Source organism: Ctenocephalides felis, unplaced genomic scaffold (genome assembly GCF_003426905.1).
Source record: "Ctenocephalides felis isolate EL2017-DRISC unplaced genomic scaffold, ASM342690v1 CF-g0.4_SCAFFOLD_01886, whole genome shotgun sequence".
NCBI classification, from domain to species: Eukaryota; Metazoa; Arthropoda; class Insecta; order Siphonaptera; family Pulicidae; genus Ctenocephalides; species Ctenocephalides felis.
Genome location: NW_020538040.1, coordinates 145816285 through 145834320, shown reverse-complemented (window position 1 = coordinate 145834320; position 18036 = coordinate 145816285). Strand labels below are relative to the sequence as shown.

At 29.9% G+C, this 18036-nt stretch overlaps 1 protein-coding gene across 1 annotated transcript; it reads right to left on the bottom strand.

Moving 5' to 3' along the window:
- Nucleotides 1-1325: 1325 nt before the first annotated feature.
- LOC113376035 (chymotrypsin-like elastase family member 2A) lies at nucleotides 1326-12282 on the bottom strand. The gene is made up of 7 exons (XM_026615965.1): nucleotides 12264-12282; nucleotides 8005-8111; nucleotides 6368-6474; nucleotides 5506-5651; nucleotides 5369-5439; nucleotides 4599-4808; nucleotides 1326-1523 (listed from the first exon to the last, which is right to left on the bottom strand). The coding sequence occupies exons 1-7, from the start codon at nucleotides 12280-12282 to the stop codon at nucleotides 1326-1328; spliced, it is 858 nt and encodes a 285-aa protein (XP_026471750.1).
- Nucleotides 12283-18036: the final 5754 nt, after the last annotated feature.

Genomic DNA, 18036 nt, shown 5'->3' with positions numbered 1-18036 from the left:
TGTGTTTGTGTTTTGTATGTCCGCATTTTTTGTCCACGTTTCGAGCGCACAGAGCAACCGATTTCAATAGTTCAAAAATCATTCGATTTCTATTGATAGGGAGATGTGCTGATTAGTTTTTGGCGAAGACAGATCCAGTCGTTTCAAAGATACGGAGCTAAATGTACAAAAAATGGCAATTTTTGAGAAAACTAAGCATCCGATTTGAATGATTCAAAAAACTGCTTGCGTTGAGGAAACAATTGCTTTTGAAAAAAAAAATTTTTTTAATTTTTTTTAAATTTTTTTTTTTATATCGAAAATAATTCAGATAATAATTTTAATTCTTGCTAAAGTTCTAAAGCTCACTTTTATACTTTAAATAAATAATTTCAACTTTGCACTTCAGTTTATATAATTCTTATAAATATTAGACAAAGTTACATTATTGATTTATAATAATCTATTTGAAAACATTTAATATTCCTCGAACATTTCGTTACGGTACGGAAAGTTTCAGCAATTTGTCTTAAGGCACGATGCCATACACCACTAGTTAGAATTTTATTTACCAAACGCGATTAGAAGGCAACTCAATGATTGTTCACACAAATTATGATAAAATTTGCGCTATTAGAGACGACAATGATCGTACTTTCGGATTGTGATATGTTGCAGCAATGCCCCGAAGAGCTATGTTCTCTCGCAAATATATTTTGGTCTATATTTATTGACTTACGTTTGTGTGTTATGTTGAGCAATCAAAACTATTACATGTCCTGTAAGCTTATTACAAAGAACGACGTTATTAGTAGAAAATCCATTGATTTTCATTACTATCTGAGTGAGATATAGCTTATTTCTAATACTGATGAACGCTATTAGAAGGCAACCCCACGGTCGCCTTTCGAGTCGGGATCTAAGAAACATCGCAGCCCATCTGTATTTTCAGGTGATCACTACTGCTTATTATCAGATTGAAATTTGAAACATATTGCTTTATTTTCACGCGAAAATCAATGTGACTACTGCTGTCTGAAACGAGTATCGAACATGAAACTTCTGATGGCAATTATTAATCCTGGGAAACCTGGAACTTCTGATTATTCAGGTTGTACATAAGGCCGAAGTTCGAAACGTTGTTGCAAGGTCGAGGATACTATCATTGCACCAGAATGTCATAACTTTCACTTTAATACCGTTTTGAAAATCTGGTATAATATCATAAAATTAGCTTATTTATCTTACCAAATAGAAAGTTTGATCATAGTAACGTGATGATTACAACATATCAATAATGACAAGCATTCATAAGCTAAAATAAATATATTTAACAAATACAAAATCTATAACAAATCATCTTCCTGTTCTTCCAGTTTTCTATCTTCGGTGATTTTGGCTCTTAGCCAGCTCGTGTAATGACTCGTCCTGGTGTAGACGTCTGGATAGCCCAGCCGAGCGCAACCAGAACCAAATGATGTTATCCCGGCTAAAAACCACCGGCCTTCCGGCGAACGACATTGTAAGGGTCCTCCGGAGTCGCCCTAAAGAAATGTAATTGATACTAAAAATATCAACATCATTTTAACTAATTTTGCGGATAGCTAAAATTTTAGCACAGGTTTTCGGTATTAAATATATTAGCTAAGTCAATTTACGCATTCAAGGTTACTATAATTCATGAAGGGCTGTAACTTGGCAAAATTGTTTAAAATACAATTATAAAAGAAATCTCAGAAGTCCCCATCGATCCGATGCGAGCTAAAAAAAATGGCACAATGTCAAAGGTCAAAAAATGACCCTTTTGCGATTTTTAGCTAAATGGTCAGTTTTATAGCAAAATTACATGAGACAATATTGTATAGCATAAAATTATCTACAAAAATGCATCTATACTTTTTTCTGCTCAGAGCCATCATTTTAAAGATATATCACTTTGAAAAGTACGTTTAAACGCCACGTACGAGGCAGTGTGCTTAGCTCGTTTTTTACGTGGTTTCCCCAGCATGCCTTTTTCACGGGTCTGCTGTGATTTTGCATGTTTCGGAACACTTGCAAAATAATATTTGTAAATTTGGTTTGTTAAAAATAAAGGCGGTAACTATATAAAATCAACTAATATGTCTGAAAATTATAATAAATAGAAATTATAACATTGCCTTACTTATTGCCTGCATTTTTATCTCTTTAAATCAGCAATATAATTGAGTATAAATTTAATATGCTAAATGTTTAATAAACATATTTTTATTAGCATGCGTATAATAAGATAAGTATTAGATACGTCATTTGTATATTATTACGTGTTTACGTGTTAAATCCCTCCATAGCAAAAAATAACATTAGCAAAATTTTTATATAATGAATTTATATAAAATTATGACAATTTATATATAATGAATTGTCAAACGATATTAAGATGACCAATGATGACGATAAATTTTAAATTTATAAATTTAAATAAATAAAGAAATATTATAAAGAAATTGAAGACAAAGAAGACTGAAGAGTTATATAAAGATATTTTAATTATAATAGATATTATATTAATGAAATAAGTTAAATGAAATGTATATATAAAATATGAAAACTGTTTTCATAATCTCTCATACCAGGCACCTCCGTCTGTCTGAGATATGAAAATAATGTATATATATAAATAAATAAATAGTAACTTAAAAAAAAAATGATATCTGTGAGTGGTTAAATAGGTATGAGAAAATTAGTGAAAAATAAAAATATGTCGGGAAAAAAACTGTAAACAATAAAAGAACCTAAAATTTTATATACAAAATTAGGTAAAGTAAATTAATGTATTTGAAACAACATATGGTGAGTCAATATGCAAAACTTTTTTTTAATCCACTGTTGGTAAGAACTTTTTGAGTAACATCTTCAATTTTTAAAATTAACCTTCCTTTAGTCAATGAAAGCAATGGTATGCACTCTGTTATCACTATATTTATTAAATACTATTAAAGTTACAAACGTTTCGAGACTATCGATTATTTCATTATCAGTGTAAATATATATCTAATAAATTTGATTAAACTTGGTCACGAATTCTCTATGCATTGTCTTGCTTCTTTCGGGTGAAACGCACTTGAAAAGTTTGAAAAGTACGTCGAAACGTTTGTAACTTTAATATTGTTTAATAAATAAACTATGTACTATTACGTACTTTTCAAATAATATAGTACTATCTTTTATATACTTATAAATAAATGAGACAAATACTTATGTTTAGTCACAAGAAGTTCGAAAAATCTCCATAAATAAATCATGTCAATTCTCACAACGAATGTATTTGCATTGGCACATTGTTTCTCAATATAAACCTATATTGCATATTACGATTTTTAAAATTATAAATATTAGTAATGAAAATCTTATATATAAAAATGGATCGCAAAATGTGTTGGTAAGCGCATAACTCAACAACGCCTGGACCAATTTGGCCAATTTTTTTAAAATGTTCGTTGAAGTTCAAGGATGGTTGTTACGGCGAGAAAAAAACGAATAATTGCCGGGAAAACCCTAAAGACAGTCTTTTCTTTTTCTCATACAAACGTTTTCTAACTAAAATGTAGAATCAAATTGAGCTTTATTGCTATTATATAAATTTCATATTAAATTACAAGCACTCACTGTATACTCCTTCTAAACGATTATGCGGATTTTGATAAATCTTTCTGTAGTTTGTTAAGGAAATTTTTTAGGGTGTATGTGATTATAAAGTACTGGGATGTATGTGCAATATTGTAGAAATAAATGAGAAAAATAGTAAAAAACGGTATGTCATTGTTTGCATTGAAAACAAATGAAAACTATCATCTGCCAAAAATTTCAATTTACTTATAAACCTAGATAATATTAGAATATGTATAATAAATTTATGATTATGAATAAGAAAAATGAAAAATCTACATTATTATTGCCAAAAAGCAGCTGAGATGTGCCAGAAATTGAAATAATATAAAATACAGTATATGTATGGCAGATTGAATGATACACATATGAACAGGATATGACAAATTAATTCACTTAAAATATGAAATTAAGTATTAATCGAAAAATAGGAGCGCACGCCTTTGGGGGCGCCAACACAAGATTCAAATATTAAATTTTCATTATAGTTTTTTTTAACATATAATTTCTTTGCATCTTTTACTAATCTTTTCACAATATTTTTAAAATTCGTAAAAATTTCACTTCATAACAACAAATGAGAAAGTAAAGATGATTACATACAATTCGGCCCTCACGATAACGATTAGGAGAAGTTTAAGATGGAATTTTGGATATCTTAAATAATAAAAAATTAAATTAATTTAATCCAACATGAAGTAAAAGTGTTAAGACTTCAATTTCCAATATAGTGTGGGAATTGAGACTCATCATTTTAGTTAAAGCAGTTCTACATTTAACATCGCTCATATTATAAATGTATATGCATTTTTAAAAGTATATGCGTGAAGAGTAATTTAAAAAACAATAATTATTATTTTTAGGTGAACGGTGAATATTAGTATATTATATTAAAAAACTGTAGACATGGGTACAAGACAACGTCTGTCGGGTCATCTAGTATAAAATAAATATTCAAATATTTTACTAACCACGCAGGTTCCGGATGAGCCATCCAGATGACCGGCGCACAAGTGTCCTGGTCTTATCGGGACTGCTTTGCCGTATACTCGCCTGCAGAGCGAATTGTCGTGCAAAGGTACCCGAGCCTGGTGTAAGGTATCCGTCAGTTCACCAGAATGCCTAGATCTTCCCCAGCCAGTAGCTACACATTCACTAGTAATTATATATAATATATAGATGTTGTGATTAGAATAACATTTAATTGTAATTAACATATAATTTTCACAAAATTAATGGATTAGCAAATCAGTATAAATTTACTCTGTTACAAGGTTCTAGCTTCAAACAATTACGAGTTTGATTTGAATGATTGTTTCCAAATTCTGTTATAATAACAGGAAACTAATAGTATGTTTAGCTATATTAGTCCAGTCATTGTAGTAAGTTCACCTCGGAATTCGAGATACCCAGCTGTAAGTCTGTAAATACTTGTATTTTGCACCATAAAAGTTGTCTCAAAACCTACATATGTTGTGTACACCCTATCATATGTAGGTTTTGAGACAACTTTTAGGGTGCAAAATACAAGTATTTACAGACTTACAGCTGGGTATCTCGAATTCCGAGAATCTTACCTAATTTGAGCCTAAATGACTGGACTATATGTTCCTATTAACTATATTATTGTCACATCTGACCTATTATCATTAATAGCCGTTGCAGTCCACAGCCTTCTTGCAAATAGATCTTGATCACTAAGTCGATTATCCAGTGAATTTGACAAAAAAGATTGCGACATGTTTGGAAGACAAATTAGCCTCACTCGACTTTTTCGCGTTATATTGGCCGGTCTCGATAATTTCATTAAAACTAAAATAGTTTTTGTTAGAAATGCGTTTTTAATAATTATAAAATATTATAATTATCTGAACTCACCTATATCATGTTGATAATGGTGAAACCGTTCATGAACAACTACCTTTTCGACAGGTATTCTTTGTTCGAAGTTATTGTCAACTGCGCGATTCCAGTCGCCCAGCACGGCTGTCCACAAGGCGGCAAGGGGTAAGTTGAATGCTTCACTAGAAAAATGTTATCAATTATTTTTATTGTTTTTGTTATTTGTATGAACAGCAATCAGGATTTTCCCTGTGAGTCCTAGAAGCTTTTGCAAAAATATATTTCGATCTACTCAAGTGAAAACTGATGCTACTAACGCTTGAGCCAGGCTGTCTAAGTCGGATATCGAACCTGAAACCTCAAACTTGAAGCCCCAAGATTTAATCATTTGGCTATGGGGTGGCTTCTTTCTATTTTTAAAAACATAAGGTTATGCCAAATGTTATTGGTTGGAGCAGATTTTTTCCTAGTAAAATCTCTAAAATGAACCAGTGGCACAGTTTAAGAGCTTTGCCAGTTTGGGAAAAACAATGTTCATCTCAATGCAAAAGTATAATAATTCAATTGAAGAAATAATTTAATATTTGGTTAATAATGTCGAGTCCAAAATGAAAAAGAAACTATCCCCTAATATTTATCATATTCAAAGAGCCGTGTACATGTTTGAGTAATAGAAACCCTTTTCAAATATATTTTTTTCATTTTATATTATATTTTTTTTAAACAGCAATCATAACTTTTTATATGAGCTGCTGTGATTTAACTTCTTAACCTTGTATTATTGGAAGACTCAATCATGAGATTATTAGATTTTTCTGATAGTGTTATCTTTATTTTTCATTACACTCTCCAAATCAAGGACAGCATTTTTCTATCCATATAATAATGCAAATCTTACTTGTGAACACAGTGTGCTGCAGAAAGAATCCAATTTTGGTGAATAAGTACGGCTCCACACCAATGCCCTACAAAACCAAACTTAGGATGCAGTAATTGTAAAGATACCTGAAAAACAAAATTTTGATGGTTAGATGGAAAAAATGACTTTTTTTTATTCGATATAAAGTGGTGCCAAAACGTACACCTCGCGCAATGGACGCTGCGCGTAGCGAACTTTTTTTAGGTACACGAACGTTCTACTAAATCGTTGTCAGTTTAAAAAGTGGACCTTAGAAATTTTTACCCCCGCTGTGAAAATATACTTGTTGGAGAAAAAACTCACACTTAAATCATCTCATCAAAATTTTGGAAGTGGTTGATTACAAACTGAGGATGAAAACACCAGTCAGCAGATTTCTAGTGCATAATGTCCATAACAGACTTTAAGGATATATATCAATCAAGTTTGCGATAAGTCAGTTTCTTTAAAAAGTTAGGAGCTAAATGGACAAAACAGGAATCAGTACCACTCAGATAATAACTTATTTCGTAAATTAGTAATGTTTTTTTTTAAAATGCCTAATGCTTTAATTATGTGTAAAGTATATCTTTCTATGACCATATTTCAAACTACAGAACGAATTAATTTTATTTTAAGTATTTGTATGAAAAAACGCGGTTCGCATAGTGAACTTTTCGTATAATGAACTTTTTCCCGGAACGAATTGACACGGTAAAACCACTGTATTTAGAATTTTTAGCAATATGAAAAATTATATGAAGAAAAACCTTTGGAAGTAATAAAACAGAGCGTGGATATCAATTATTATCATTTCAATCGATATTAATTACAAAAAAATCCCATTAAGGCGATTTTCCAGTAACCTAAGCAAAAAGCTTTTTAAGAAAGAAAGCGTATTATCCGGGATAAAAAATGTAAATCAGACCGCTGTGAAGTAATATACGAAATATCGTATACATAGCAAAATTGTCTTAACGGGGTGGTTGCAAAATACATTTATTTTATTGATAAGTATTTTTCAAAGTATTTTTTTTCTGGGAGATAACGAATTATTTTTATTTTTCAAGCATTATGAATGAGGACTGGTCAGGAGATATTTATAGACGATTTTAGTATACATGCTTTTAATTAATATGATGATATTTTCTGTATGCAATAATATCACTTTTATTGGAAATAATTGTTTACTAAAAATTATGCTATGGCTAGTATTCAAACAGCATAAAATAAAATAAATCAGCAATATTGAAGATGTTCTTGTGAACTTAAGGGCAAACTGTTTATACTATTCACGATTTTAATACTGCCATTGACATCTTTAACACTAGATTTACGGACCCCAGCCCATTTTACTCAATAAAAATTTGATGACCTTATACATATAAAACTATATACATTAATTCTTATATACAAGTATGGCGATGTCATACATCAAGTGATGAAAAATGTTTATTTTTTCATTTAAATTGCCTTGGACCTATTTTATTCAAAAAATTTCCATTTTTTGTATGAGCCAAATTGGCTCACTTCAATAAAAATATTATAGGTATACAATCAACATCCGTAAATCTAGTGTTAAAGTGTGTTGGATGATTAGAATTTATATCAGTAATGAATAAATATACAATGGTCACCTGCCAAGGCCAGGCGTCCTCGTTGCTTTCTTCGCCTCCAATGATTCTGCCCGACGTTCGAGCACGTGGTTGTCTGCTTCGCTGGTGGTCCAGCGGCCAGCCACACTCTGAAGGTAATGAAAAGAGAAAGATTTTCAGTCGTTGATTGACATGCTGACAATGTATTTACAAATTAGCACGATGTCGACGGTATTCACATGATTGTTGTCGTTTAAGTACGAATTTAAACACACACACACACACACATATATATATATATATATATATATATATATATATATATGTATGTATAAGATAATTTCCATCTGTATAAAAATATATTAAAATTTATTAATTACAAAACTATAAAAATGCCATGGCATTTTGTTTTTATTCAAATCCGAAGTCAATGCTCAGTTGATTCCCACATATTCACCACTTTAGCAAATGATTAAATTACGATATAATTGAATATAACTTTTTATTTATAGATTGATTTTTTTAAATTCAAATAAAAATGCATTACTGACAATCCAATCTCTTTAAACAAAAACCCCCACATCATTTTATTTATCCTAACGCTCACTTCAATTTTTAACTTCCCGTAGGGTCATTATTTTTATGCTCTAGCACGACCTGCCAAACGCTATATGAAAATTACTGCATTTTATGAAAATATAGAGAAAAGTTTGGAAATAAATAAGGTAGAGCGGGGTAGAAGTAAATAGGGAGAGTCCGCGGGTATAAAATTTTGTAACGATACTATTTTAGAGAAGAAAAGCATGTGTAACCACCCATTACCTTAATTCCTACGAAGTCGCATTCAGGCCATCCATTAATCAATTTTGCTTTCGGTTGATGCAACTGGCTAATGAATGATAATAAGTAAGATCGATGAGTTGATATGATCACATACAACTAACCACATTAATGCAAGCTTAAGTTTTTATGACTTTATTAAAAATACAAACATTAACATTCGAGTCTTCTCAGTGGTAAAGAAAATTAAAATAAGTGAAATTCTAAAAATATTATTGAGACTAGATTATAATGCTATGAACTTAAGAGGGCGACGTTCTTCTTAAGGGGGTATTCTCATGCTTATTGCTTTTGCTTTATGCTTTATGCTTATTTATCTATGGGTATTCTAGTCTAGAAGCATAAAGTTCATGTAATTTTCAAAAGTCCGTAAAAAAGGCAAACAATATTTTTTCTATCACTGTTTTTTCAAAGATATCTATTAATATAATAAAAATACAGAAAAAAATTGAAAATCAAATACAATTAAAAAATTTTAATTCTAGCAGTTCATAAAGTGGGGGGTCTCAAAAAAACTGGCAGGTGACCATGATTTTAGACCTTTAAATAATCGGATAGAAAAATTTAGAATAATGTTGCATATCTATGACAATTTAAAACAAATTGTTTAGAAGAAGTTTTTTACAACTTTTTTCTATACTCTCAAATTTTTTAAAATGAGTAAATACAGAATTTGGGGGTGATAAGAAGACCTAAAAAACTGTTTATATTTCAAGTAAATCGGTCCAGTAAAAATTTCGAAATCGTGGGTATCGTATTGAAAAGACAGTTTCGAAAAAACGCGTTTACAGTTTCGTCGAGGAAAGGAATACAGAATGACTATCATTGTCAAAAATCTATATCTTCGAAAATATTTTGAATGTTGAAAAATCATCTTGTACACACAATCTAGAATAGTTAAACTTTGAGAATATAAAAAATCGATTTCTTGTTCTAGTCCAGAACCCTCTTAAGAAACATATTACAATACAGCAATTGAAATAAGCAGTTTAGAACCAAATATAAAATGTGAAAACCATCATATAAAAAATAAAGTAGCATTTATATATGTTTTTATATTACAGGAATATCTGAATTGTAAAAAATGTAACGCCAAAATAATACATGTTCATAATGGATATGCATAAAACTGTTATGTATAAATCTTAACTTAAAAAAAATTTATACTGTTATGTATAAAACTTAAAAATGACAATACATCTTACAATGCAATTAAATAATGTATACTTGAAAATTATATTCAGGTATCACAAACTAAAGAAAAGTGCCCAAAAAACAACTAAATCAAAAAAAAAAACTTTTGTTATGAATATTAATACATGGCCGTTTATCTCCTCATAGCGACGTCGTAGAAATTAAGGTGGTAGCTGGTTACATATCATTTTCCTTCTACTTTAAAATAGTAGAGATTTAATTGAATAAAGTAGAGATAATAAATAATTGATTCGACCTTTGATATGTGCCATCATTCTAAAACAATTACAAAATATATTTTTTGAATGACGACACATATCAAGTGTCGGAACAAATAAATAAAGAGTTGTCAATATTAATATTTTTTTATAATAGATATCATATAATATACGAGTAGATAGATGTATGTATGTATAACTACAAAGATGCAAAAACATGTGATATGTCGGAAAAAAATGAGAGGAAAATTAAATTGCATGATAGAAAGTCTGAAAGAAATTAATCAAACAAAACAAGAGAAGAAATCATAATTAACGAGACGGTCGCCACGGGCATGGGAAGAGCAATCGATATAAAAGTTTTGCGAATAAAAGTGATATGTTTTTATGTCGTATGCATATAAAAGCGAAACTTGACTAAGAAAGTAGAGAGGATCAGAATATTTTCTTAACTTTCTTGCATCATACGATAAACAATCGTGTTCATTGTCGGGATGCCTTGGGAGGAATGATTTCTGGTATATAATACTACAATTAACTCGAACTGTTGAAGCACTCTCACATCATGTTCGCCGTTTTAGCAGCTGTCAACGCTATACAATAGAAACGATGCCGTTTAAAGTCAACTTGATGATTTATTTGCGGTAGACAACATTTTGTTGTTAATAATGTATGATGTCTGAACTACTGCATTGAGTGATTAAGAGCTGAATGTACATTAGCCTATATTTTACGTCTGTATATTGATAAGTGTGGACGAACAAATGATCGAATTTATAGTTAAACTGATCGTTTTATCTTTTATTCACCTACATATAATCCAATACCTTATAGTTTGTTCTATTTATATTTTAACACCTCATAATAAATTATGTTGTACTAAAAGCTATTAATATAACTCAGATGTTTAAGCACGTCATGGTGCATTTAAGAACGTGAAGAAATACCAACAGTTCCGGGTTCGATACCAACTTCGGCCAACTCGATATCAAGCAGTGCGATATCAAATTTATCATTCGTGCGTATAAATCTCAAATATAATCTAAAGTGAAAATAGCCTTTCGTGGGCATTGATGCAATAATTATCGCTACTACATATACATATCTCGTAGTCTACAAATGAGAATTGTGAGAGCAGTGAGAGTACATAAAAATGAGAGTGGTTAACCGCTGGGTTGCCCTCTCGAGAAAAATACTATGTTAAGATGTACAGTAAAACAGCTAACAGAAAAAGCGGTTCTGAATGCCGTTAAGTTTTCAGTTCTAAAATTTACTTTTGTGTTCTGTTGTAGAATAAGCAAATGAAATGTATTTTGTTCAGAAAAACAGAATTACAAAACTCGCAAAAATTGGTTATTTAGGTCCACAGAACATACTGTCTGGATTATTATATTATAATTTATTTCTTAATATCCTGATTCATACACGTCACATAAATCATAATCAAGATTAATAATGCTGTGCATTATGAACAAATACTACAACACCGCATATTCCAAAAATATTCACGCATAGGTGTGTGTGTGTATGAAAACAAATGTTCTTTTAAAAAATACATGGTATATTGTCGACGTTTCGGAACCATGTACATTCCATCCACCAGACATCTTAATTAAACATATAAATAAATTTTTATATCATAAATTGAATAAAAGAATTTAAGAAAAAAAATTAAATTGTATAAATTTAAATAGTAATATACCTTACATACGAGTAAGTACAAATCCAAGACTCAACAAATTAAAATATATATGGAGCAATTTATCTAAAAGATCATTTGAAACAAAATATAAATTTTTATATATTAAGTTCATAAATGAAAAAATAATGCAATATAATTTTGATACTGCAAAAATATTTAATGCTAAATTTAATATTATAAATAAGGTAGGGCGTGGCTTTTAAAGGCCTAATTTGAATTTTAGTAATTACACTGCGAAAATCACACTAACTAAATCACAACCAGTAACACATATCACACATACAACTGCTGAAATATTTTCAGTAAAATCTTAGCTGAATCATTGTAGAAATATGATTTTTCTGTACCTTTTCCAAAAGTGACCATTTCCTATTTAAACCAATCACATGTAAGCTATACTAGAGGTTATACATAAAAAAAACTGTTTAACCTGCCTTAAAATTAACAATACACCTTATAAAACAATAAAATAAGGTATACTTAAAAATTAAATTGAGGTGTGGTATATTAAACAGTGCTCAAAACTTAAAAAAAGTAATAACAAAGAAAATAAAATTTCTATGAAAAATTTACAATGTGGACGTTCATCTCGTGAAAACAACGTCTTTTATTCTAATTATCAGGTGTTTGATGTAATTTTTATCATTTTTGTTCACTTCTGGACAAAACAACATACCACTATCTTGAAAAAACTACAGGGTAGTTCATTAGAGGCCAAATAAAAATTGAACCTGTCAAAGGTGATTGGTTCTCAACTACTTCTAAAAAACAACAAAAAGGAAACATCGGTAAAAAGAAGAGACTTTACATTTATTTCAAAAACCTCTTTTCCCGTTCTGAACCTGATGAAGATTGGTTGCAATGTAGGATTTGTTTTGAGCTCATAGTCGAAGAGCCAGTGAACTATTTGACTAACCTGTGTTCTCAGAGCTAGAATTTTTTTTAATGATATTTTACTATCGATCCATTAAGAAAGTACCATTGTGGCAGTCATTCCGCGATTGCGTCATCATCCCTTCAATTTGTGAAAATGTCAAAAAAAAAATTTTCATAACTTGCTCCCACAAGGCTCAAATTTTGAGGGTGTATTCTTTTAACTGATCAAAAACCATATGTAAAAAGCCAGCCCATTCTGACGGTTGCAAGGGTCTGCCAGTCAAGTACATAATATTCATGAAGCGCAAGGGTGTGGGCGCATTGCCATACATAATCGACTGACACCCTTGTATTTGAATACTTTATACGCCATTTAGAAGGTCTTTTTGAAATCGTCCGATATACCAAACTTCAACTTTGTATCTCACCTTATTAGTATCTCAGTATGTTTTCACCCTATATGTACCTTTGTCTGTACTATATGGACTAAATGATTTTTGTAATTGGTTGCATCTCTTCTTAATAAATATGTTAATATAGCTTCTATTTAATTAAAAGACTATGTTATTGGTGGTCAATGAACCAAAGATGAGTGAAAACGATTGAGATAACCAGTCTTAAACTATTGAGATAATCATAAACTTTTAATTTTAATTTTAATAAATATATATCATAAGAAAACAAAACACCATATCATTTTGTCCATACTACTACCAACATTTAAAAATTGATATAGCAATACGAGCATGTCAAAAAGTCCATTAATTCAACGCAGATTTTTTTTGTGATTTTTTTTTTAAATGAAAAGATCAATAAACTGCATTTTTACATCATTTTACTTTTTGGCTCCATAAAAGTTAATAACAGTGTTAATACCGATAATAATCATCAAGTCGACTTCAATGACTATATAAAGAATATATAGTATCTACTATGTGGCGGGAATAGCTCGCTCAGTAGCGTTCTCGACTCATACGCTGAGGAATTCGGTTCGAATCTCCAGCAATACCAGAATTAAAAATATAAAATATTAATTTGTAGAATACAAGAAAGAATTGTATTAGAAGTAAGAAAGAAAAAAGAAGTTTAGTTTGAAAGATGAAAAGAACATATCAAGAAACAAGAAGAAGAATGAAAATTGAATGGAATGGAAGAAAGAAAATTGAATGGAAGATTAGGATACAAGAAGTGATAGTATATATATGATAGATGTATAAGAAATATATATCTTAAGGATTTTTTGAGGATACATTTGGAAAAATAATATGAATAATGTAGGTGGCTAAAAATGCTGTGAAGCGGAGGCCAATAAAATTTATAAAAAAATAGTATCTATTATATATTATCATTGAATATTTCTCATCCCTGTACATGCGACATAACGCCCCAAGAGATGCGTTCTTGTTTCTTGTTTCTTGAAGATGTATTAGAAATTGAAATGAAATGCAACCGCAAATCAATCTCGCTGCAAATGCAATGATAGAGACATACCGATGGAATTTAATATTCCTTTCTAATGCGACGGCGACGGACAATTCGCGACGAAACATTATAATGTATGCATAATAATATTTTGCATTTTAAAAATAGGTATTATCAATAGAAACTTCATCAACCTGTCATCTTTGGATGGTCGGAAGATAATCATATATATATATATATATATATATATATATATATATATATATATATATATGACAATATGACTTACAATTAGATAATAATTTGTATGTCTCCTGCACTGAATCATTGACTTATTAACCTGTTTCATTCTTATCTTGCGTTAGATTATTCTAAAATCCTTAGGGGGAAGTCTCCAAGTGGCGGACACCTAAGGTTATTTATAAATAAATCAAAAAATATTTTACGAAATGTTTATTAAATTATGATCTATGTTAGATAACAAAGATAGAAATCAAACCAAATTAACAAAACCGCAATATTTGCTAAAAAATAATTAATACTATCAATCAAATTTTGCTATCAAAAAATATGATTTCAAACAGTAGCACCTAGTACCGGACATTTCAAAATAACCACGCTCTGGAATGTCTACACATTTGTCTTTGACAAATATTCTTAGATATTGCAAAAAATAGTCACTATTCAACCACCGTTTTGGCTGGACCACACCGATGCTCTCAGCTGGAGCATTCGTGATAAGACTTTCATTCTTTGACTAGAAAATACGAAAAATAGGGGTATGTAGTGACCCTTAGCACTCATACAGAACAAAATTAAATAATAAATATAAATTACGTCAATTCTCACAAGAAATATCAATATGTTTACTATTCGGCGCTAAGGGACGACTTAGTGTCCGGTGCTAAGGGACAGACATGTTCGTTCATTTGGTGGTACCTACTAAAATTGTTTAAAATATCTAATTATATTCTACCATTTTGCGGATAACAATCAAGTACTACTTTTATCATTGAATGCCACTAAAATGTAAATGCATAAATATACTAGAATTACTTTCATTAATATTTAGGTGACGCCGTGATTTTGCACCTAAAACAGCAAAGGGTTCCTCCCGTATGCGTCGCAGGTGAGTCTTGGCGCGTGATCCTGCACCTGTGTGCCCCCCGCGTCCCTTTCACTAGTATTTTGATGTAAAAAGATTTATACTCGCTTAAATAATACGTGTTAAATAGAGTGTCCGGCATTAGGTGCCGGCCGGCGTTACGGGACTTTCCCCTATATAAAGATGGTGGACCTTTTTATCCGCAAAGTCCCGCTCTACCCTATAACCGTTGATCAATTCTTTTATTTACTATGTGCGGGTTTTATATTTTAGTTTTAATAATTCGAATGTCACATGCGCTGAATAAGAGTCAAAATGGGACTCGAAATGTATGGAAAACTTATTAATTTTTTTTAAACATGATTTAGATTATTCTAAAATCCTTTATGTTTTTAATTATATATTTGTGTGTGTAAAATCTTCAAGGCAGTTTTATTAAAAAATGAATAAAATTAATTAGATTAATTCATATTTTTTATGCGTTTCAACGTAAAATTTTATGCCATCATTAGTGGAAATACTAATAATATATATTATGTGTAATATACATATGTTTATACTAAATATGTGTAATAGATAAATAGCACAAGAAAAGTTATTAATTAACTAAGTTAAGTACTACTAAAGTAAAGCAAAGTAACATTGTTAACTACTACTGAATATTATATTGTAAAAGTATATGTTACATCAGATGACTGTTACAGAAGTTATTTTAGATGACAATTAATTCCTAAGTAACATTTCGCTGACCTATTGTTACTTGTTACAAGTTAATAATCAATAAATATTTTCATACATTTTTTAATAATTCAGAAAGTTCTTAAGAATTTTCCAATTTTTATGCAATGTAAATGCTTTGAAAATTTTATACACATAGTTTAACATTGACCCAGCGGTTTCCAACCTGTGGAGCGCGCTTTCTCAGGGGGTCGCCAGGCTGTACTAAGGGGGACACGCGTACGTATGATTCCAGAATACTACTATCAAAAATAACCCAACATTTTTAAAATGATATTAAAAAATAATTAGTATTTATGCATATTTCTACATAATATTGCATATTAATTTGCTGTCTGATAATTATCAGTTGAGTATTTATAAAATTATACTGTTGAAAAAATTAAGGGAGGGGCAACAAAATTTTAGACAGAGCAGGGGGACGCGGTGCAAAAAAGGTTGGAAACCACTGCAATAACCCATAAAAGCACAACATCAAATTGATGACATAAAATTATATGTCCAAACGCATAAAAAAATAATGTCCCTCTGAAATAGTTTTCTTTTTCTGACTTCGAAGACATTATTCATATATTTCTATTTCAAAATTGACTATCATATTTATATCATTTAGAAAAACTTGTATGTACATGAATGTTTAGATGGTTCATACATCTCATTCATTAATGTTGTCGTCAGACAAGTTTGACATTTTTGAATATAATTATTATAAACATAATCGTAACCGATTATCCATAACCAATATATTACGTAGAATTCCGTGGAAGAATACAATCGACAATTATATATAGAGAATATATTTGTTTATTAATAGTAATACACGTCTTGCAGAACAACTTTAATTTCTATTAATAGATTACTTCTGTTGTTATTATTTGTTGTGATTGTGATGAAAAAGTCAATAAATTCAAAGAATGTATACACACATACATCAATTTTTTCTAAGGTATGCCAAAATGTTCAGAAGGTTTTGAAACGTAAAGATATATAAGAAGTTTCCTTTTTGGATGTATTTGCGATTACTATAACTCACCCTATGGAAGGTTAATAAATACAGTTTTAATTAATATCTCAAATTAATTATATAAATACTACCCTATATATAGGGTAGGTAATACCTATTTACCCATTTCATTTCATTTCATAATATACTATTTTAAATACAATACGTGTGATACTGAACACACATTATTATACCCTAGCAAAATATTTTATTGCACATATTATTTTGTATTTCTTAGTTGTGGTAAAATAAATATTTTTCTCCTTATTAATATATTGAAAATTTCTCCATATTGTAATTCAATATAATTTCTATGAATTACTCATCTATCTCAACACTTCTTGCATCTTAAGATATACTCAGGTGTCCTAATTTATATTACACATGAGATTACAGACATTCATTACTGATAAGATTTGAATTATGTACGTGATCGGATTAAGTTCATATTTACATTATAACCAAAGCATTGAGGGCTGAGTATTTAAACAACGATTGATTTATACAGAAAAATATATAATATCTTTTTTTAAAACCGTATTTGCAACTAGTGGGGTGCATGGCATTGTGCCTTAAGGCAAATTGCTGGAACTTCCCGTGTCGTAATTAAACATTCGAGGAATAAAAATAACCAATAATTGTTTTAAATAATTGCAAATAGATTATTTATTATAAATACATACTGTAAATTTATAAGTGCTTATTAAATTGGGCGACGAGCGCATTATATTTTTAAAATTTAATTTATTTTTTGAAAATGATGAAAAATTTCGAAAATTTGAATTTTTTGAAAATATGATTAATTTGAAAATTTTATTTTTTTTAGTTTTCAAAATTACTACATTTTCTGTAAATGTATTTCTTTGCACACCGTCTTTACTCAAACAAAATGATTTTTGAATTAATCAAATCGGATGATCAGTTCTCTCAAAAACTGCTTGACCATTTTTACACCCACCATTCGCACTCCATTGTT

Bases quoted from the DNA above. Each gene is read 5' to 3' on its own strand.
- LOC113376035 (XM_026615965.1), bottom strand. The intron at 6,475-8,004 runs GTGACCATTGTA...TTTGTTTTTCAG, and splicing joins AGGACGCCTGGCCTTGGCAG to GTATCTTTACAATTACTGCA. The intron at 1,524-4,598 runs GTTAGTAAAATA...ACATTTCTTTAG, and splicing joins GCTCATCCGGAACCTGCGTG to GGCGACTCCGGAGGACCCTT.